Source organism: Mauremys mutica, chromosome 1, assembly GCF_020497125.1.
Source record: "Mauremys mutica isolate MM-2020 ecotype Southern chromosome 1, ASM2049712v1, whole genome shotgun sequence".
Classification (NCBI taxonomy): Eukaryota; Metazoa; Chordata; order Testudines; family Geoemydidae; genus Mauremys; species Mauremys mutica.
Genome location: NC_059072.1, coordinates 319087165 through 319105874, shown reverse-complemented (window position 1 = coordinate 319105874; position 18710 = coordinate 319087165). Strand labels below are relative to the sequence as shown.

The window sequence follows — 18710 nt, the reverse complement described above, 5'->3', positions numbered from 1 at the left end:
CCTCACAATTAAACAGCCCCTTAACCCAGGTCAGCTGGCATGGGCCAGCCATGAGTTTTTAATTGCAGTGTAGACAAACCCTCCGTATCAGTATATCTCAAGAATAAAAATTCAGTCAGTGGCCATTTCTGAAAACCCCCTGCCTCTTGTCCTTCCTAGATGACACTTAATCTAGTCAGCACTTCTAGTCCTGCTGATCTCAGTTGCTGGGCTTAGGGCAACAAGTGGTCCCTTATTTAGGATGCTCCTATATTCAAGGCTTTAAATACTAAGACCAAAGGAATGTGTAAAAAAGGGGAAGGGGCCAGCAGTTATTTGGGTAAATCTGACTTCTTGTTTTAGCTGAGGGTGGACAGAGCTCATCCATGTGAAACTGACAGAACAAGCCAACAGCTGGCCCCTGGGACAACATTAAAAAACCGACACAGTCAAAAGACTATTATCCAGAGAATATCTCAATCCACATTTAGCACAGTACAAATTCTTTTACCACCATTTTTTGTGCAAGCTCCTAGCAGGTTTACAATATTAAGATGATGCCCAATGTGTATCAGGATTTTTAGCTCCGTCATCAGCGCTTTGTATTCACTTGCTGTGGCTCCTTCTGCGAACACAAAATAATGCCAGTGTATAAAGACAGTTTCATTTTGGGATCTATGCCACTACCTGCTGATTGTCCAGGTTTTACACATGAAATAATTGTCATCCCTGGATACACTTCCGTGTATTTGTGTTCTCTTTTCCACCCCTCCCTGCCAAGCGGCCTTTTAATTGCAGTGAGACCCATAAAGAATTAGTCACTGCTAACTTCCTCCCAGTGTTATATTTAACAGTGTGCTGAGTCAGCTGGTGTCGTGTAGGGGTAGGAGGGATGGTCTGGTAGACTCGGCTCAAGGGACTTGGGATCAGCACCTGGCTCAAAAACAGACTTCCTATGTGATCTCCAGCAAATCACTGAATTCACCTTGTGCCTCAGGTCCCCACTCTGTCAAATGGGGATAGCACTGCCTTCCATCACAGCGGTGCTGAGGATAACATCCATGAGTGTGAGGTGCTCAGATACTACTGGGCTGAGGCCATGTAGGCAGACAGATATGGGTATGCTACAGATATCTTCTCCCAAATCCCTGTCTGGCTTTATGGAGCTGAAAATCAGTGTTTCACAAGAATCCTAAGTGCTATAACTAAAGCCATGGACTATCCAGCTGACTATTCTTAGATCTTCAAGCACATACATTCTGGCCAATCCATTCTGTTACTAAGGGTATGTCTACACTACGGGATTATTCCGATTTTACAGAAACCATTTTTTTAAAACAGATTATATAAAATCGAGTGCACGCGGCCACACTAAGCACATTAATTCGGCGGTGTGCGTCCATGTACCGAGGCTAGTGTCGATTTCCGGAGCGTTGCACTGTGGGTAGCTATCCCATAGCTATCCCATAGTTCCTGCAGTCTCCCCCGATCATTGGAATTCTGGGTTGAGATCCCAATGCATGATGGGGCAAAAACAGTGTCGTGGGTGATTCTGGGTAAATGTCGTCACTCAATCCTTCCTCCGTGAAAGCAAAGGCAGACAATCATTTCGCGCCCTTTTTCCCTGGATTGCCCTGGCAGATGCCATAGCATGGCAACCATGGAGCCCGTTTAGCCTTTTGTCACTGTCACCGTATGTGTACTGCATGCTGCTAACAGATGCGGTACTGCAGTGCTACACAGCAGCATTCATTTGCCTTTGCAAGGTAGCAGAGACGGTTACCAGCCCTATTGCACCATCTGCTGCTTTGGAAATTGGCGATGATGGTTACCAGCCCTATTGCACCGTCTGCTGCTTTGGAAATTGGCGATGACGGTTACCAGTCCTTTTGTACCGTCTGCTGCTTTGGAAATTGGTGATGACAGTTACCAGTCCTTTTGTACCATCTGCTGCTGTCATGGGTGCTCCTGGCTGGCCTCGCTGAGGTCAGCCGGGGGCGCATGGACAAAAATGGGAATGACTCCCCAGGTCATTCCCTTCTTTATGTTTTGTCTAAAAATAGTCAGTCCTGCCTAGAATATGGGGCAAGTCTACTAGAGAACCAGAGAGCACAGCCGCTCCGGGTCAGAGCCCCAGATATCCCACAGAAATGATGAGCTGCATGCCATTCTAGGGGGTGCCCCTGCAACAACCCCACCCGTTGCTTCCCTCCTCCCACACTCCTCCTGGGCTACCGTGGCAGTGTCCCCCCATTTGTGTGATGAAGTAATAAAGAATGCAGGAATAAGAAACACTGACTTTTTAGTGAGATAAAATGACGGGGAGGCAGCCTCCAGCTGCTATGATATTCCAGGCAGTACAGACTCTTCATTAGACATGAAAGGGTGGGGGGGGAGAGGAACTCAGCCTCCAGCTGCTATGATGAGGACGGTTACCAAGCCTATTGCACCATCTGCCTCTCCAGGATACAAAGCTAAAAGAAGGGAATGACCGGGAGTCATTGACATTTTTTCCCAGGCGCCCCCGGCTGACCTCACCGAGGCCAGCCAGGAGCACTCACAGGATGATAAGGACAGTTTTCAAGCCTTTTGTACTGTCTGCCATCAGGAAAGGAAGGGGAGGGGATGCTGCTGTTCAGCGCTGCAGCACCGCGCCTACCAGCAGCATGCAGTAGATATACGGTGACATTGAAAAAAGGCGAGAAATGATTTTTTTCCCTTTTCTTTCACGGGGGAGGAAGGGGGTAAATTGACGAGATATACCCTGAACCACCCGGGACAATGTTTTTGATCCTTCAGGCATTGGGAGCTCAGCCAAGAAAGCAAATGCTTTTCGGAGACTGCGGGGACTGTGGGATAGCTGGAGTCCTCAGTCCCCCCTCCCTCCCTCCATGAGCGTCCGTTTGATTCTTTGGCTTTCCGTTACGCTTGTCACGCAGCACTGTGTTGAGTCCCTGCTGTGGCCTCTGTCTATCATAGCCTGGAGATTTTTTCAAATGCTTTGGCATTTCGTCTTCTGGAACGGAGCTCTGATAGAACAGATTTGTCTCCCCATAAAGCGATCAGATCCAGCATCTCCCGTACAGTCCACGCTGATCAGCACTCCATGCTGGGCAAACAGGAAATGAAATTCAAAAGTTCGCGGGCTTTTCCTGTCTACCAGGCCAGTGCATCTGAGTTCAGATTGCTGCCCAGAGCGGTCACAATGGTGCACTGTGGGATAGCGCCCGGAGGCCAATCAGGGGCGGCTCTAGACATTTCGCTGCCCCAAGCAGGGTGGCATGCCACGGGGGGCGCTCTGCTGGTCACCGGGAGGTCCACCGGAGCCGCGAGACCAGCGGACCCTCCACAGGCACACCTGCGGGAGGTCCACTGGAGCTGCCTGCTGCCCTCCAGGCGACGAGCAGAGCGCCCCCCGTGGCATGCCACCCCAAGCACGCGCTTGGCGTGCTGGGGCCTGGAGCCGCCCCTGAGGCCAATACCATCAAATTGTGGCCACACTAACTCTAATCCGACATGGCAATACCAATTTCAGCGCTACTCCCCTTGTCGGGGAGGAGTACAGATATCGGTATTAAGAGCCCTTTATATCGAAATAAAGGGCTGCGTTGTGTGGACAGGTGCAGGGTTAATTTGGTTTAACACTGCTAAATTCGGTATAAATGCGTAGTGTAGACCAGGCCTAAGGGTTAGTTTCTGAGCTGGCTGACATAGGCTACCCACCCTTTGGGATCAGGTGCACAGGGATAAGGGACTTTGCACAGCTCCTTACTCCCCACCACTACAGGTTGGAGAGGAGTGAGTGAAGTCTTGGCTCCAGTCACCCACCCAACATGCTGACCAGAACTGCTGAGTTGGCATGGGGCTGAGTGGGCAGTAGTTGTTGCTGGTGTAGGTCAGCAGAAAGTTACCACACCTCTGGAGCAGTGAGGAACAGGAAGGGACTTGTATTACCTTGACCCACAATTCCTTCCTCCAGGATGCTCCCATGAAGCACAGCAGCAATGCACCACCCCCTACTAAGGTATTCGACTTAGTAATGAACAACATTTTCATTACAAAATGAACACCGTACAATATCAATATGGCACATGCTAAATGGATTAAGAACTGGCTAAATGATAGCTCTCACCAAGTGGTTGCCAATGGGGAATTATCATTGAAATGGGGTGTTTCTAGTGGGGTTCTGCAGGGATTGGTACTTGGCCTGATGCTATTCAACATTTTCATCAATGATCTGGAAGTAAAGATAAAATAATGGCTGATCAAATTTGTGGCTGACACAGAGATTGGCAGAGTGGTAAATAATGAGGAGAGCAGGGCACTCATACTGAGTGACCTGGATCACTTGGTAAGAGAGGCCCATTCAAATAAAATGTGTTTTAATACAAGCAAATGCAAAGTTTTGCATCTAGGAACTAGGAATGCAGGCCAGACCTACAGAATTGGTGGACTGTATCCTGGAAAACTGATTCTGAAAAGGATCTTAAGGTCACAGCAGACAAACAACTCAACATGTGTTCCAGTGCTGTGCTGTGGCAAAAAGAGATAATACAGTCCTTAAAAATATAAATGGGAGTGGGAGTAGGTAGGTGATTTTACCTCTATGCAGCATTGGTGAGACTGTGCACTGTTTGGGTGTCCACATTTTTTAAATTACACTGAGAAATTGAAGAGAGTGCAGAAAAGGTCTCCAAACATCATTTAGGGGCTGGAGAAAATGCCTGACAGTGACAGTGAGAGGCATAAAGAGATCACTCTGTTTGGCTTTTCAAAAAGAAGATTGAGAGGCAACTTGATTAGCAGGTAATGACCTTCACAGGGAGCAAGTACTAAGTGCTAAAGGGCTCGCAAATGGAGCTGAGAAAGGCATAACAAAAAGCAGTGGCTGTAAGCTGAGTTAAAAGGAGAAATAAGGCACAAATTTCTAACAGGGAAGGTGATAAACCATTGGAACAAACTACCAAAAGAAGTGGTAGATTCTCTAGCTCTCAGTATGTTCTGTGGCCTGCGATGTGTAGGAGGTCAGACTAGATGATCATGATGGTCGCTTCTGACCTTAAAATGGACGAGTCTATGTTATTGGGCTTGATACAGGGGTAACTGGGTGAAATTTCATGGCCTGTGTTATTCAGGAAGTCAGATTAGATTATATGAGGGTCTCTTCTGGCCTTAAACTCTATGAAATCATTAATCGTACCATGGGCTGTGTGTTCTTGGGATACACTGTAGCCCCCAAACCACTCTTCCCTTTCTATTTTTTCTGGTGCTTACATTAGTAGGGGCCAGATTTTTAAATGTGCTTAGAAGCAGCAGCAACCGGCTGTGGAGTGCTTCTGAAACCCTGGCCCACATAACGTTTCATCAGCACTTTCACTAGAACCTCCTCTTTCATTTTAAGGGCTCACCATTTAGCTTGAAAAATCTGATCTAAACTGAAACGTGAGCTACACAGCCTTCGTGGGCGTTCAGAATAAACTCTTGCTTTTGAATGACATGCAGAACAAGGCAGGGGAGCGGGGGGAGGGGGTAACCAGTGCAGTATACGTTCCAACACAGCCCTGCAGCAGAATACCTTTCAGCATTTTCACAGCAACTATTCTGCACGTGGGGGAATTTTTAATTCCAAAAGCAGCTGCCTCTACCACTTTTCCAAACGCCCCACATCCAAGTGACTTTCCTGTACAGAAAACAAATTGTGGAGATACACATATGTAAACAAACAAACTTGTGATCATTGAAACCATTCATACATATTGAATAACAAACTGTGCTCTGCAAATCTTCCTAAGTATATTTTCACAAGAAGATAACGCTCTATGGTACACTTTTTAATGGGCTCCTACATAGGTGAACCAGAATGTGGTCAGAAAAAGTGACTCTAAACAGATGCCACTCTTAGCAGTATTTGCAGTATTTTTGTAACCATGTTGGTCCCAGATTAGAGAGACAAGGTGGGTGAGGTAATAATTTTTTTTGGACCAACTGCTGTTGCTGAGAGACCAGCTTTCCAGGTTACACAGACCTGAGGAAGGGGTCTGTATAGCTTGAAAGCTTGTCTCTCTTACCAACAGAAGTTGGTCCAATAAAAGATATTACCTCACCCAGCTTGTCACTCTTATCAGTGGATGAACAAATTTGTGAAAACCAGTCTACTAATGGACAATTTACAAATAGAAAAAAAGAGTTAGAATCATCCAATAAAAACTGTTCACTGCTAACAGTTAAATTATTTATGATAAGTACAGTGGTAAAAACCAACAGCAAATAAGAAATAATAATACTATGATATTCCCCAGGGGTACAGTCCGTGCTGATGGACAGCTGTGTCCCCTCAATTCTCCAACCTGGGGTGCCCTTTTCACTGCTTTGTACTTTAGTTTTGCATAGTTAAATATTTTATATTCTATTCTGTTATACACACAAATCTATACATTCTAATGATCAGTCCATTTTTTTAAAGGAGGCTGTTGGAGGCACATAGCATATTTCATAAGGGCATTGAAGAACATGAAACAGAGCACTGTGGAAAAAATCTGCAGCACCAGCAAAACCAGTATATGTTCCCTCCCAGCTTTGTGAAAAAGTGTTGCATTTCTACTGGCAAAAACTAGGAACTCTCCACATCTGCCTGGCAGAACCTGTCTCTCAGGTTCTATAGAATATGTAGGTTTAGGATCAAGAATGCTGTTTAAAATAAAAAGCTACCTGGGCTTTCTACATCCAGTTTCTAAACCCAATCCCTCAAAAGGCCTTAGGGCCAGGGGCGGCTCTAGGATTTTGGCCACCCCAAGCATGCAGGGGGCGCGCTGCCGGTCCCGCGGCTCCGGGGGACCTCTTGCAGACGCGCCTGCGGAGGGTGCGCTGGGAGGGCGGCAGGCGGCTCCGGCAGACCTTCCGCAGTCATGCCTGCGGGAGGTTCACCTGAGCCGCGGGACCAGCGAACCGTCCGCAGTCATGCCTGCGGGAGGTCCGGTGGACCCGCGGCTCCGGTGGACCTCCCGCAGGCATGACTGCGGAAGGTCCGCCGGAGCTGCCTGCCGCCCTGCCGGCAAAATGCCGCCCCAAGCGCGCGTTTGGCGCGCTGGGGTCTGGAGCCGGCCCTGCTTAGGGCTAGATCTACAAAGGGGTTTAGGTGTCTTCCTACCACTTTAGGCACTTAAATCCAAAATGTGTACCCTGAAAATCCCTGCTCAGCTGCCACCTAAACTTGTAGGCATCTAAAGTCCCTGAGCGCCTACATTTCTGCTGATAAAGTCTTAAGTGCCTAAAAATCTGCCACTGAGCATGCACAAAGTTGGCTGACCTAGCTCATACCTGTAAGTCCCAGTGGGATCCTCATCTAGACATTGCCCTATCTCACCTGCACAGCCTGATCCAGAAGGCATGCTCAGAGGCTGCCTGATAGATTGGGCCCTGTACAAAATGGCAGAGGAGAAGGGGGTACCTTGCTTTAAAACTTGCAACTCCAGCCCAGTGGTTAGAACACTAACCCAGGATGTAAGAGATATTCAAATCCCCCTCTTCTTCCCCCACCTCCCTGAAGTGGAGCAACAAACTGAACCCAGGCATCCCAGATCTCAGTTGAGTGACCTGAGCTACAGGATATTCTGGAGTTGACAGGTTTTTAGGTACCTATGACACTTTATCATTAGAAAGATAGGCACCTAGGGAATTTAGGCAGTGTGACAGTCTGTATCCCTATATTTACCCTTTTTACAAAACTATAATGGATTTTTTACAAAGTATGCCTGGTGAGGTATCATTTGAAAATTCATAATGTGCTGATCATTATTGTCCTGGTAAAATACATGTGGCAACATTGTATGTAAAATTATAAGATTCTACTGTATAACATTACGGAGGGTTATTCCAAGTTTAGAAAAGCAGGCACAAACTGATTCTTCAAAGACAAAAGGCAAACTGATTCCTCAGCCAGGCATCAACAAAATCAAATGAACTATCACTTGGTAGGGAAAAGAGTGTGAGCAAGAAATTTACATCTTGGCAAAGAAACAGCTGGAAGTTCCATCTCCCCAGACTTTGTCTCCTGAACCCCAGCTGGAGATGATTCTCAAAGAAGAGGAAAAGGATAAAAGGGAGAACAGAGGTCTCAAATGTTCTCTCCCTTCATCGCTACTCATGGCATCAACAACACCTAAAGGAAAAGGAAATTAACACTGAACTTGGGGAGGAGTCCTGGCTGAAAGGATTCTAGCCAGTAAGTCATGTGGTGAGGGAAACCTTTGCTTTGAATTCATTTAGCTTGTTAAATTAGGTATTAGTCTGCAATTTACCTTTTATTTCTTTGTAAACAATTCCGACTTTTATGCCTCATTACTTGTATTCACTTAAAATCTCTCTTTCTGTAGTTAATAATACATTTTTTATCGTTTTATCTAAACTAGTATGTTTGGATTGAAGTGTTTGGGGAACTTCAGTTGAGACAACAAGGTTTGTGCATATCATTTTCTATTAATGAAATGACGTACTTTATACAAGTTTGCATTGTGGAGGAGAATGCTGGGCAGTACGAGACACACATTTCTGGGGAAAAGTCTGGGCCTGGGAATTTTGCTGGGGTTGTCCTTCAGTGTAATTCATAGTTGGCTGGCACTCAGACTGTATATCTGGGGGTGATTTACATGCTGGAGGATGTGTGTGGGCAGACTAGACGCGGTTTCTCTCACAGCAAAGCAGTGTAAAGGGCACCCCAGGTTGGAGAATTGAGGGGACACAGCTGTCCATCAGCCCAGACTGTACCCTGGGGAATATCATAGGCAGCTATAGGGTTAAGCAGCTATAGGGTTAAGCAGACGATTTTGAGGATCTAAATTTTGGACTTAGGTGCCTAAATGTGTATCCGCATCCAATCCGCAAAAATTGTCTGTAGATTTGCAGGGCTCTAAACAGCTCCACAGGTCACCACACAGCAAGTCCCCAATCCCCAACCGCCCCGACTTCTCCCCAGAGACCTCCTGTCCCACCACCTGCTCTGCCCCTGCCATACCTCCTTCCCCACTCTGAGTAGGAAGGCTACAATTCTGGACCCACATGTGCAGTGCCCCTCTCCCAGTGGGTGCGGAGGAGGGCTCAGACACCCCTATGCAACTGCGGGGGTTGTAATGCAGACCTGGCCTAGGCAGAGAGCGGCGATAACTGCTCTCTTCATAGCACATGCCCTTCCCTCCTACTAGTTTAAATTACACCACCACATCTCTTTCAAAATGGCACTTGGCTCACTCCCTTCTGGGAGTTGTAGTTTATTTGCTCTGTCCGTTCAAGCTGGGGACTACAATTCCCAGAATGTCCAGCGGGCTATCCCCTGCTGCATGATACACAGAGCTGAGCTAGAGCCTGCTGGATGTGTGACAGCTGCTCCATTCTGGTGAGTCTGAGATGCAGTGCCCTGCATAGATACATAATTTGTATCTGCATCCAAGCTGCTATCTGCAAAAACGGTCCACGGATATAAAGCAGATACCCGCAGATTTGCAGGGCTCTAGCAATTGGTGGTGTGCTCCAATATGAATCTATAATCCAAGGCACTACAACCCCTGTATGCACAGTAAAACTGTGTTTAATCAGTGATTTTAATTGGCTTCATCAGTAATAATCCATTTCCCATTTTGGGATAAACTATTTAGCCACCATTTAGAAAACAAATTCGTTGCCATTTAAAGCAGCATATGGCTTCTATTATCCCTTTAATCAGTGTGAATGCTAGACATGTGTTTTCCCTCTGAACGATAACCTTGATTTCATGGTAATCAAATTGAATTGATAGCTAATTCTGTTTTGCGTTATATTAAATTTTAGAGCAGATCAGAGATTCTCAGATTTCTCATTGTGTGGAACACATTTTAAGATACAGATTGTGCCTTGGACAAACTCTCCTCCCATGTATGACCACACATAATCCTTGTGACAACAGCCACAGATGTTTACATGGAAAAGTAAAATCAGGAAACTATCTAATTGACTTTTAGTGCAGGTTAGCAGATGAAAAGGACCCAGTACCATGTGAGCTACCAGCTCTCCACAGACGAGCGTTCAAGTGACCACATTTTGAGAACTCTGGTGCAGCGAATAATGCAGCTGAACTCTGGTTAAAATTCCTCAAATTTGCTAACCCTTTCTGAGGCTAATCCAAACCCATTAAAGTCAATGGGAATTGACTTAATTTGCTTTGGGCCAGGCAGTTTCTGTTCAGGCCCCAATTCAGCAAGATACTTAAGCACTCATCTAACTTCAAGTATGTGAGTTGTCACGTTGTCATGTGCATGTCACTTTGCTGGAGCTGGGTCCTAATGGAGAGTGCAGGCAGAGGCTAATCCACAAGTCATTCTTGCTATATGCTGTTGCCTCTTAGGAACTGGGAAGGCAGGAGTTTCAAAGAGGCATTCAGTAAACATGCACAATTCATTTGACACATTCCAGATGTTCTGTTGCTCTGTGTTAGAGGATTCCTCTTTTAAATTATTGATAAATATGAAAGTTCAGTGTGTTAAAAACAAGGTGGGAAACTCACTCATCTCTGGCAGTGTTAGGGAATAGTTGTATAGTGCATAGTAGGAGTGCGTAACTAATGACATTGGTTACTACACAGATTTCTGAATCTTTACTCTGCCCGGTGCATCAGTGGCAATAATTACAATGGGTCCCTGTATCACAACTTTAGCACTTTAATGGATGTCCTAAATTAAGGTTTATCACCACCATTGGTAAGGTCATAAGATACAAAATTATATCAACGTTAAAGGTACAGGGCTGTAAACACAGCCATTTGCCTTAATGCACCAGAGTTTTACAACCTAATTTAGGGGCTAGCATTTAATTTTATTTCCATTCATCTAAATTGGGAGGATGTCCCCTGAATTCAATGGAGTTAGTATGGATTGGTTTCTGTAACACCTGTCGCCTCAGGGGGTGAGGAAGAAGTCCTCCTACAGCTTTGTATGGCTGTTACATCAATAATATGGACTAATGGATGAGGAACATTAGGCAACTGAGATATAAACAGAGAGAGTCGCCTCACACTGGTTACAATAACTATGTAGGCTGAAGACAAATAGCTAGAAAGGGAAGACACACACATCTGGTATTGGAAGAAACTAGACAAGAACTATGCAAGTTTATGAGATTATTCCCCTGCAGAGCTGCCAGGGTCATTGAAAGGTTGGGCTAACTGCCATGTAAATGGAACCTGTGCATGTGCTAACCTAAGACACCTTGCCGACCCAACTTTTCAGAATCCAGTTCTCATTCATTGTCAACATTTTTTGTTTACACCAGTTGTTTACACCAGTTCTTTCAATTTTAACTAATTCCCTGTTCTATTTACTTTTCACAGCTCACCTCCAAATCTCTCTAAAAAACCAAAACCAAACCCATTTCAGACGAGTTTTCCTTGGAATTTCAGAGAACTTTAGCTAAGTCTATTTCTACTTGATTCTTTCCATGTAGTTTATGCACATTGAACTCTTGATGCAATAAGACCTTTTCACAGACGAGGAGACTCCCAACAAGATTTTATGCTTCAGCATTCACAAAATAATGTACAGGTGTTAAAAATTACCATTCAAATACTTTGGCTGTACTTATTCACATACTGCTCACCCTGCACCCTGCATAGCAGACAAATTAAATGAGATCTGAATTGTGTGCTAGTGCAATGCACCAGTGAATGTGTGGCTGGATATGCACAGATCTTCCTCTGTGCCAAAGCCACAAAGTGTGAGTTTGTAACAGCCCCCAGCTAGAGATCCATGTATCTTTAGCTCAAGCTGTAGCAACTCATGCTTTTCGTTCTGGAGATCCCTGATTCAGTCCACAGTGTGTCAGCCACTGTCACCTTAGCACCTTGGATTGGCTAAAGTCTAATTTGTGACTGAAAAGACATGTGGCCATGTTGCCATAGCTGAGATCGGTGCTGATGCTGGAGTTGGAGGCCCCTTAATATAAATGAGAACTGCCAGCAGGGTATTCTCAACTTTGCAATTTGCACCTTCCCAGGGTCTGCCAGAGCTCAGACTCCTTCAGCTTAAAGGAGTACTTCAAAACCCATTTTTTTTTCACTCAGGCATTTGAAGACTGGATGGCTAGGGGATGGAAGGTTCTATGGACATTTATTTAGGCATGGCCAGTCCTTTCTGTTATCTCCTATTGTGCATTTTAATGTATGGGATAGGTGCCCCGTGCATAGGAGAGACACCGATAGGTCTTTTTATAAGTGTGAAGAACAGAAGTAAAGCAGAGCCGGTTAGAGGAAAACTCAAACAGGACAATATGGGCTCATTTCTGCCCTCATTTGCACAGGCAGTTGCCCCTTGGTAAGTGAGAACTGAATTAGGCTATGGGAAAGATGGATGCCTAAGGTTAGGCTCCTAGGTCCATAGTTAGGCTCCTAAATAACAATACCTAAGTCTTGCTAACTGACTGACATGCATTAAAATCCCCTTCAAATCCTTATTAATTCTTTCCCTGCTTCCACAATAGCGTTAAATACGATAAATAAGTATGAGGTGGGAGGGTCCCAGAGCTCGGGCTGCAGCCTGAGCCCGAACATGTGCACAACTAAACAGCCCGTTAGCCTGAGCCCTGCAAGCCTGAGTCAGCTGGCATGGGCCAGGCACCGGTGTCTAACTGCAGTGTAGACCTACTCTTAGGCATTGCTGTAATACTTATAAATAACAATACTACCAATAAAGCTCTCATTAACTTCAGGAGGGACTACTGGGTGCTCAGCATCTTTGCAATTGGCCATTTATTTAGATGCTTCAGAATGGACTCAGGAACCTAATCTTAGGCTCCCAGGTTTGAAAATCTTGGCCTGTGTTTTTATTTTATGTTCTACAGTATCTCAGTTTCTAAGAAATACAAAACAGCCCTATGTGCACTACAGACAAAATGACTGGAAGTACTCCACAGCTGGAGTCTAATCATATGGAAAGCCAGGTAATAGCAATTTTAGATCTTGATAATAATTCACCTGAAGAACAATAACAGCTCACTAACAATCAAGTGTAGAGTTGCCCTGCAGATCTTCAGTACATGGTCAGCTGCCTGTCTGTAGTCTGATAGTTTGATAAACACAAAGGCAATGTGCTGTGTGTTAATACCGTAACAAGCATATTACCTAGTTTCAGCCTTTCCCTTGCAAACTCCCACTTGCTGGCATCGAATGGAAGACGTTCACATTGTTCATCTAAGGGGACTTCATCAGGATCCATTATGATTGACAGGTAATTGGTCTTTATTTCAGACGAAGAAGGCTAGGAAATCAAGAACATTTCAAAGTCACCACCAGATGGACAACAGTAGTGGGTAGCAGCTTGTGGTTTTGGTCAAGGTTTGCAAGTTGATTAGATCTGACAGAGGCACATAAAGCACCTCCCCTCATAAGGATGTATGTTTCATACTCCAATATAAAATCGGTTAAAAATTCTGTTATTTAATGTTGTGACATTTTTATTTTTATACCAGCCTTTCCTCCTCCTTTTTCTTATATATGATGCTGTCAATATCTCCAATTAAATCCATATGAATTCTCATGCAAATAATTGCCATGGGATATAGACTCTGTACTTTAAAGAAGTAAGAAGTATTTTCAGAAACTTACTAAACACCATTGCTGAAAATAACTTTTGCTGTACAAAAAAACCCAGCCCAAAACCAAAACCAGCCCCCGACAACCTCTCTGCCACCCGCACTCCTCTCCACCCCCACTGGTACATGCAACAGATGGAGTTCAACTGTCAGTGTTTTTTGCTTTTGTGAATTCAACAAAGAAAGGTCAGGTGTGGTTTGAGCTGTGCAAGACTTAGCCTTAGTCTGTACTGAACTGTACGTTACAGTTTTCAAATACTCAGAAATTCGGGGTTGTCATTTCTGACAACTCTGTTGGAATTATTGGGCTTCTAAGGGGATTAATAAACACCCAGATTCAGACAGATTACTTCAGGTCTTAATGAGATTTTGGACCCAAAAAGCATCCTCCCCCAAGCAAAGAATGTGGTGCCTTCCTCTGAGAAATGGAGGAATCACATTCCTTCCAAAGGTTTATAGCTGTTCACCAGTTTACAGTTTGAAACTTATTTTCTTCTGTGGGCATGCAGAGTTACCGATAAACTCAGCTAGATTTCTGCATAGTCATAGGAAGCGCTTATATTTGTGTGGCAAAGGGAAAATCTCAGCCTGTATAAAGTCTGGTTTCATGGCTATGGGCTGGAAGTTGTGCAAGCTTCATGGAAAGGAGCATCAGGGCGCTTTCCATCAAGCCATGCCAAAACAGCAATAGGCTATTGTCCCCTACATCTTACACCCACATCCACATACTTCCAATTCGTACTCAAGCTGCTCTGCAGCTTGCAGCTCGCCTCCTCCATTGCCAGGAATTGTCCTCCTTCCTGAAAACGTTTTCACTACATTGTTTAAAAGGGAAAATGCACACACGATAAGTAGGAAGACCTCGGGGAGAGAAGCATGTTGAAAATTATGAGTAACTTGCTGACTCTTGTTTCAGCTGCCTTGCCTTGCCCAAAGCACCCAAAAGGACAACTGAGGATCCCTCCAAAGTAGGGGAATCCTTGAGTGGCACAAAGTCTGCAATATTTGCTTCTGACCTGCTGCTGCTTTCTACAGAGAGGGTGTGCCTGGGCACCAGTGGGGAAGGGCCAGAGCACATGGTGAACCAGCTGATCCTTATTGCACTTCTCCAGCTGGCACAACTTAGAAACAGCTCTTAGACTGTCACATCACTCCCAGGATCAGAGGGGCAGATAAATGGCATAGAGCTGCCTTCTCTCTCCTTGGCTGCACTGAGCCCCAAATCCTGGGCACTGCTGGAGATTCAGCCCTATATTTGTAGTAAAAGTGGAAGTAACAGTGTGACACAGAGCAAATACACGTCGGGGTGCGCGTGCATGTGTGTGCGCATGAGTTTCAGAAGATGCTCTGTTCCTCTGGCAGCATGAAATCGTTTTTGATGTGGTAGCTGCTGTAGCTGCCACATTTCTGCCTGAGCCCTAAATATGAAGTTGTAGCTTAGAGCTAATTTTTATATTCCAGCCATAAATCTTTAAGACTAGGGATTTATAACAGACACTTAGAGAGAGCCTTAAATAGAGAATCCTGAATGGAAACCTTTGGATGGGAAGAGGCCTTTACTATGTTACCTAGAAGTTGGCCTCCCTTGTTTTGTGGCATGTGAGTGTCCAGTCCGGTAGCAAACCCAAACTTTCCTGCAGCTCCTTTTTCCCTGGTTTAATTGCTCTTACAGTTAAGGCTTAACCATTTCCCAACTGTTGTTTAGTGCCATTACTAGTTATTCTGTCCTTAATGACATGTGGGAATAATTGGTCCTTATCCCCTTTATAAGATCTCTTTATCTATTTGTAGCCCGTTATATTTCCCTTCTATCCTCACTCTCCTTTTCGCTAGACTTAAACGTGCCGGGTTCTCTTTATTTCTCTGTGTGTATGTGTCTGTGTACGCGTGCGTGCACATATGTACTGCAGGGGTGGAAAGAGAGGGAGAATACACATTGAAATACAGTGACTGAAATAATGGTTTTAAAGGTCTGGCCCTGCATTCCCACAAAATCAAAGGCAGTGTTCAGTGTCCAGAACAAAATGCAGCATTGGGCCTTAAATTGCCTCAGGGCAGGACTACACTTAATAGACTGCATCGGTGCAGCTGCACTGCTGTAGCACTTAAGTGAAGATGCTGCTACGCCAATGGGAGAGCTTCTCCTGCCAGTGTAGTTATTCCACTTCCCTGAAAGGCAGCAGCTGTGTTGATGGGAGAAGCTCTCCTGCAGACATAGCGCTGTTTACACCAGCAGTTAGGGCGGTAGAACTACGACACTCAGGTGTGTGGCTTTTCCACACCCCTGAGCGATGTAGTTATACTGATATACGTCCGTAGTACAGACCTGTCCTAAGATCACGTTTTTTAAGGCATGGGCTGACGAGTACTCCTGGGGGCATTCTGCACCAAAAAATTAAAAATGCTGCACACAATATTTTAAAATTCTGCAAATTTTATTTGTCAAAATAATGCTACATAATCACGCCAGTTTCAATTATTTTGGTAATTTATTTCAAAATACTGGTCAGCAGGTATGTCTGTAACAATACAGACACACACACAAATTCCCCCAGGAGTAGAAAGTTAAAGAAACCTCTACGACAATCCAGTTCCTGTTTCTCTGCCCCCCTTTCCTCCTTCCCTCCCAGAGCCCAGCCGGGGGGCCAGACACCCACAACCCCTCCCACACCAGACCCCAGCTGTGGTACCTCCACCAGCCAATACACTCAAGCCCTCTCCCTCCTGAGCCCAGCCACGGCCCCCCCTTGCCCAGATACCCACACCCCCTCCTCCCCGGAGCCCAGCCACAGGGCCCTCCAGCCAGATACCTGCACCTCCTCCCCCCAGAGCCCAGCTGTGGACCCCCCCTTGCCCAGACACCCGCACACCCTCCCCCACAAAGTCCAGGGATCCAGAGGGAAAAACAGTCTGATGCTTGGTCCCAGGCTTGCACAGAGTTTCCTGCGTGCCGCCCTCTCCTTCCCTCAGGGCATGCTGGGAACTGCAGCTGCCAGGAACCCTCTAGCTCCCTCCCCCTCCCCCTGGCGGTGTCTCTTATGTGCAAGCTGGGCTCTGCTGAGTCCACTGGCCCCTAGTGGTAGCCAGCAGCACTACAACCCATTTCTGTGGGGGAAAGGAAATTCTGCATACACGTTAATTTCTGCAAAATTCTGCATTGCGCAGTGGTGCAGAATTCCCCCAGGAGTAGAAGAGGCAACATCTTGTAGTCAGACCTTGAATTGATTTGCCTGAACGTGCTCAGACATAAAGACTGTAGGCCTGAGGAGTCTACACTTAAAATTTAGGTTGACATAGCTACATTGTTCAAGGGTGAAAATGCCACACACCCTAGTGATGTTGTATAGAATCTAGGAGACACTTTAGGATATTATCATAGAATCATAGACTTTAAGGTCAGAAGGGACCATTATAATCATCTAGTCTGACCTCCTGCACAACGCAGGCCACAGACTCTCACCCACCCACTCCTATATCAAACCCCTAACCTATGTCTGAACTATTGAAGTCCTCAAATCGTGGTTTAAAGACTTCAAGGTGAAGAGACTCCTCCAGCCAGTGTCCAGTGCCTCACACTGCAAAGGAAGGCGAACCCCTGCCAGGGCCTCTGCCAATCTGCCCTGGAGGAAAATTCCTTCCCGACCCCAAATATGGTGATCAGTTAAACCCTGAGCATGTGGGCAAGACTCACCAGCCAGACACCCAGGAATGCATTCTCTGTAGTAACTCAGATCCCACCCCATCTAACATCCCATCACAGTCCATTGGGCATATTTACTGCTAATAGTCAAAGATCAGTTAATTGCCAAAATTAGGCTATTCCATCATACCATCCCCGCCAGAAACTTATCAAGCTCAGTCTTGAAGCCAGATATGTCTTTTGCCTCCACTGCTCCCCTTGGAAGGCTATTCCAGAATTTCACTCCTCTGATGGTTAGAACCCTTTGTCTAATTTCAAGTCTAAACTTCCTGATGGCCAGTTTATAACCATCTGTTCTTGTGTCCACATTGGTACTGAGCTTAAATAATTCCTCTCCCTCCCTGGTATTTATCCCTCTGATATATTTATAAAGAGCAATCATATCTCCCCTCAGCCTTCTTTTGGTTAGGCTAAACAAGCCAGGCTCTTTGAGTCTCCTTTCATAAGACAGGTTTTCCATTCCTCGGATCATCCTAGTAGCCCTTCTCTGTCCTTTTCCAGTTTGAATTCATTCTTCTTAAACATGGGAGACCAGAACTGCCCACAGTATTCCAGATGTATAACAGTATTAACACCTCCTTATCTCTACTGGAAATACCTCGCCTGATGCATCCCAAGACCACATTAGCTTATATCACGGCCATATCACATTGGCGGCTCATAGTCCTCCTGTGATCAACCAATACTCCGAGATCCTCCTCCTCCTCCTCTGTGACTTCCAACTGGTGCATCCCCAGCTTATAACAAAAATTCTTTTTATTAATCCCTAAATGCATGACCCTGCATTTTTCACTATTAAATTTCATCCTATTACTATTACTCCAGTTTACAAGGTCATCCAGATCTTCTTGTAATCTTCCTGTATGATATCCCAGTCCTTCTCTTTATTGGTAATACTTCCCAGCTTTGTGTCATCTGCAAACTTAATTAGCACATTCCCACTTTTTGTGCCAAGGTCAGTAATAAAAAGATTAAATAAGATTGGTTCCAAAACCGATCTCTGAGGAACTCCACTAGTAACCTCCTTCCAGCCTGACAGTTCACCTTTCAGTATGACTCATTGTAGTCTCCCCTTTAACCAGTTCCTTATTCACTTCTCAATTTTCATACGGATCCCCATTTAGCTAATCCAGTTTAGCTAATGATTTCCCATGTGGAACTGTATCAAATGCCTTCCTGAAACTGAGGTAAATTAGATCCACTGCGTTTCCTTTGTCTAAAAGATCTGTTACCATCTCAAAGAAGGAGATCAGGTTGGTTTGGCACGATCTACCTTTTGTAAAACTATTTTGTCCCAATTACCATTGACCTGAATGTCCTTAACTACTTTCACCTTCAAAAATTTTTCCAAGACCTTACATACTACAGATGTCAAACTAACAGGCCTGTAGTTACCCGGATCACTTGTTTTCCCTTTCTTAAA

At 45.2% G+C, this 18710-nt stretch overlaps 1 protein-coding gene across 1 annotated transcript in view; it reads right to left on the bottom strand.

The window, feature by feature from the left end:
- Positions 1 to 18710, bottom strand: part of FLT1 (fms related receptor tyrosine kinase 1) — a 152947-nt gene that overhangs the window by 19179 nt on the left and 115058 nt on the right. The window contains exons 17-19 of the mRNA XM_045016817.1: positions 13118 to 13253; positions 5555 to 5659; positions 491 to 604 (exon numbers count right to left, since the gene is read on the bottom strand). Of these exons, the coding sequence (XP_044872752.1) occupies positions 491 to 604; positions 5555 to 5659; positions 13118 to 13253 (355 nt within the window). The remainder of the gene's footprint in view (positions 1 to 490; positions 605 to 5554; positions 5660 to 13117; positions 13254 to 18710) is intronic.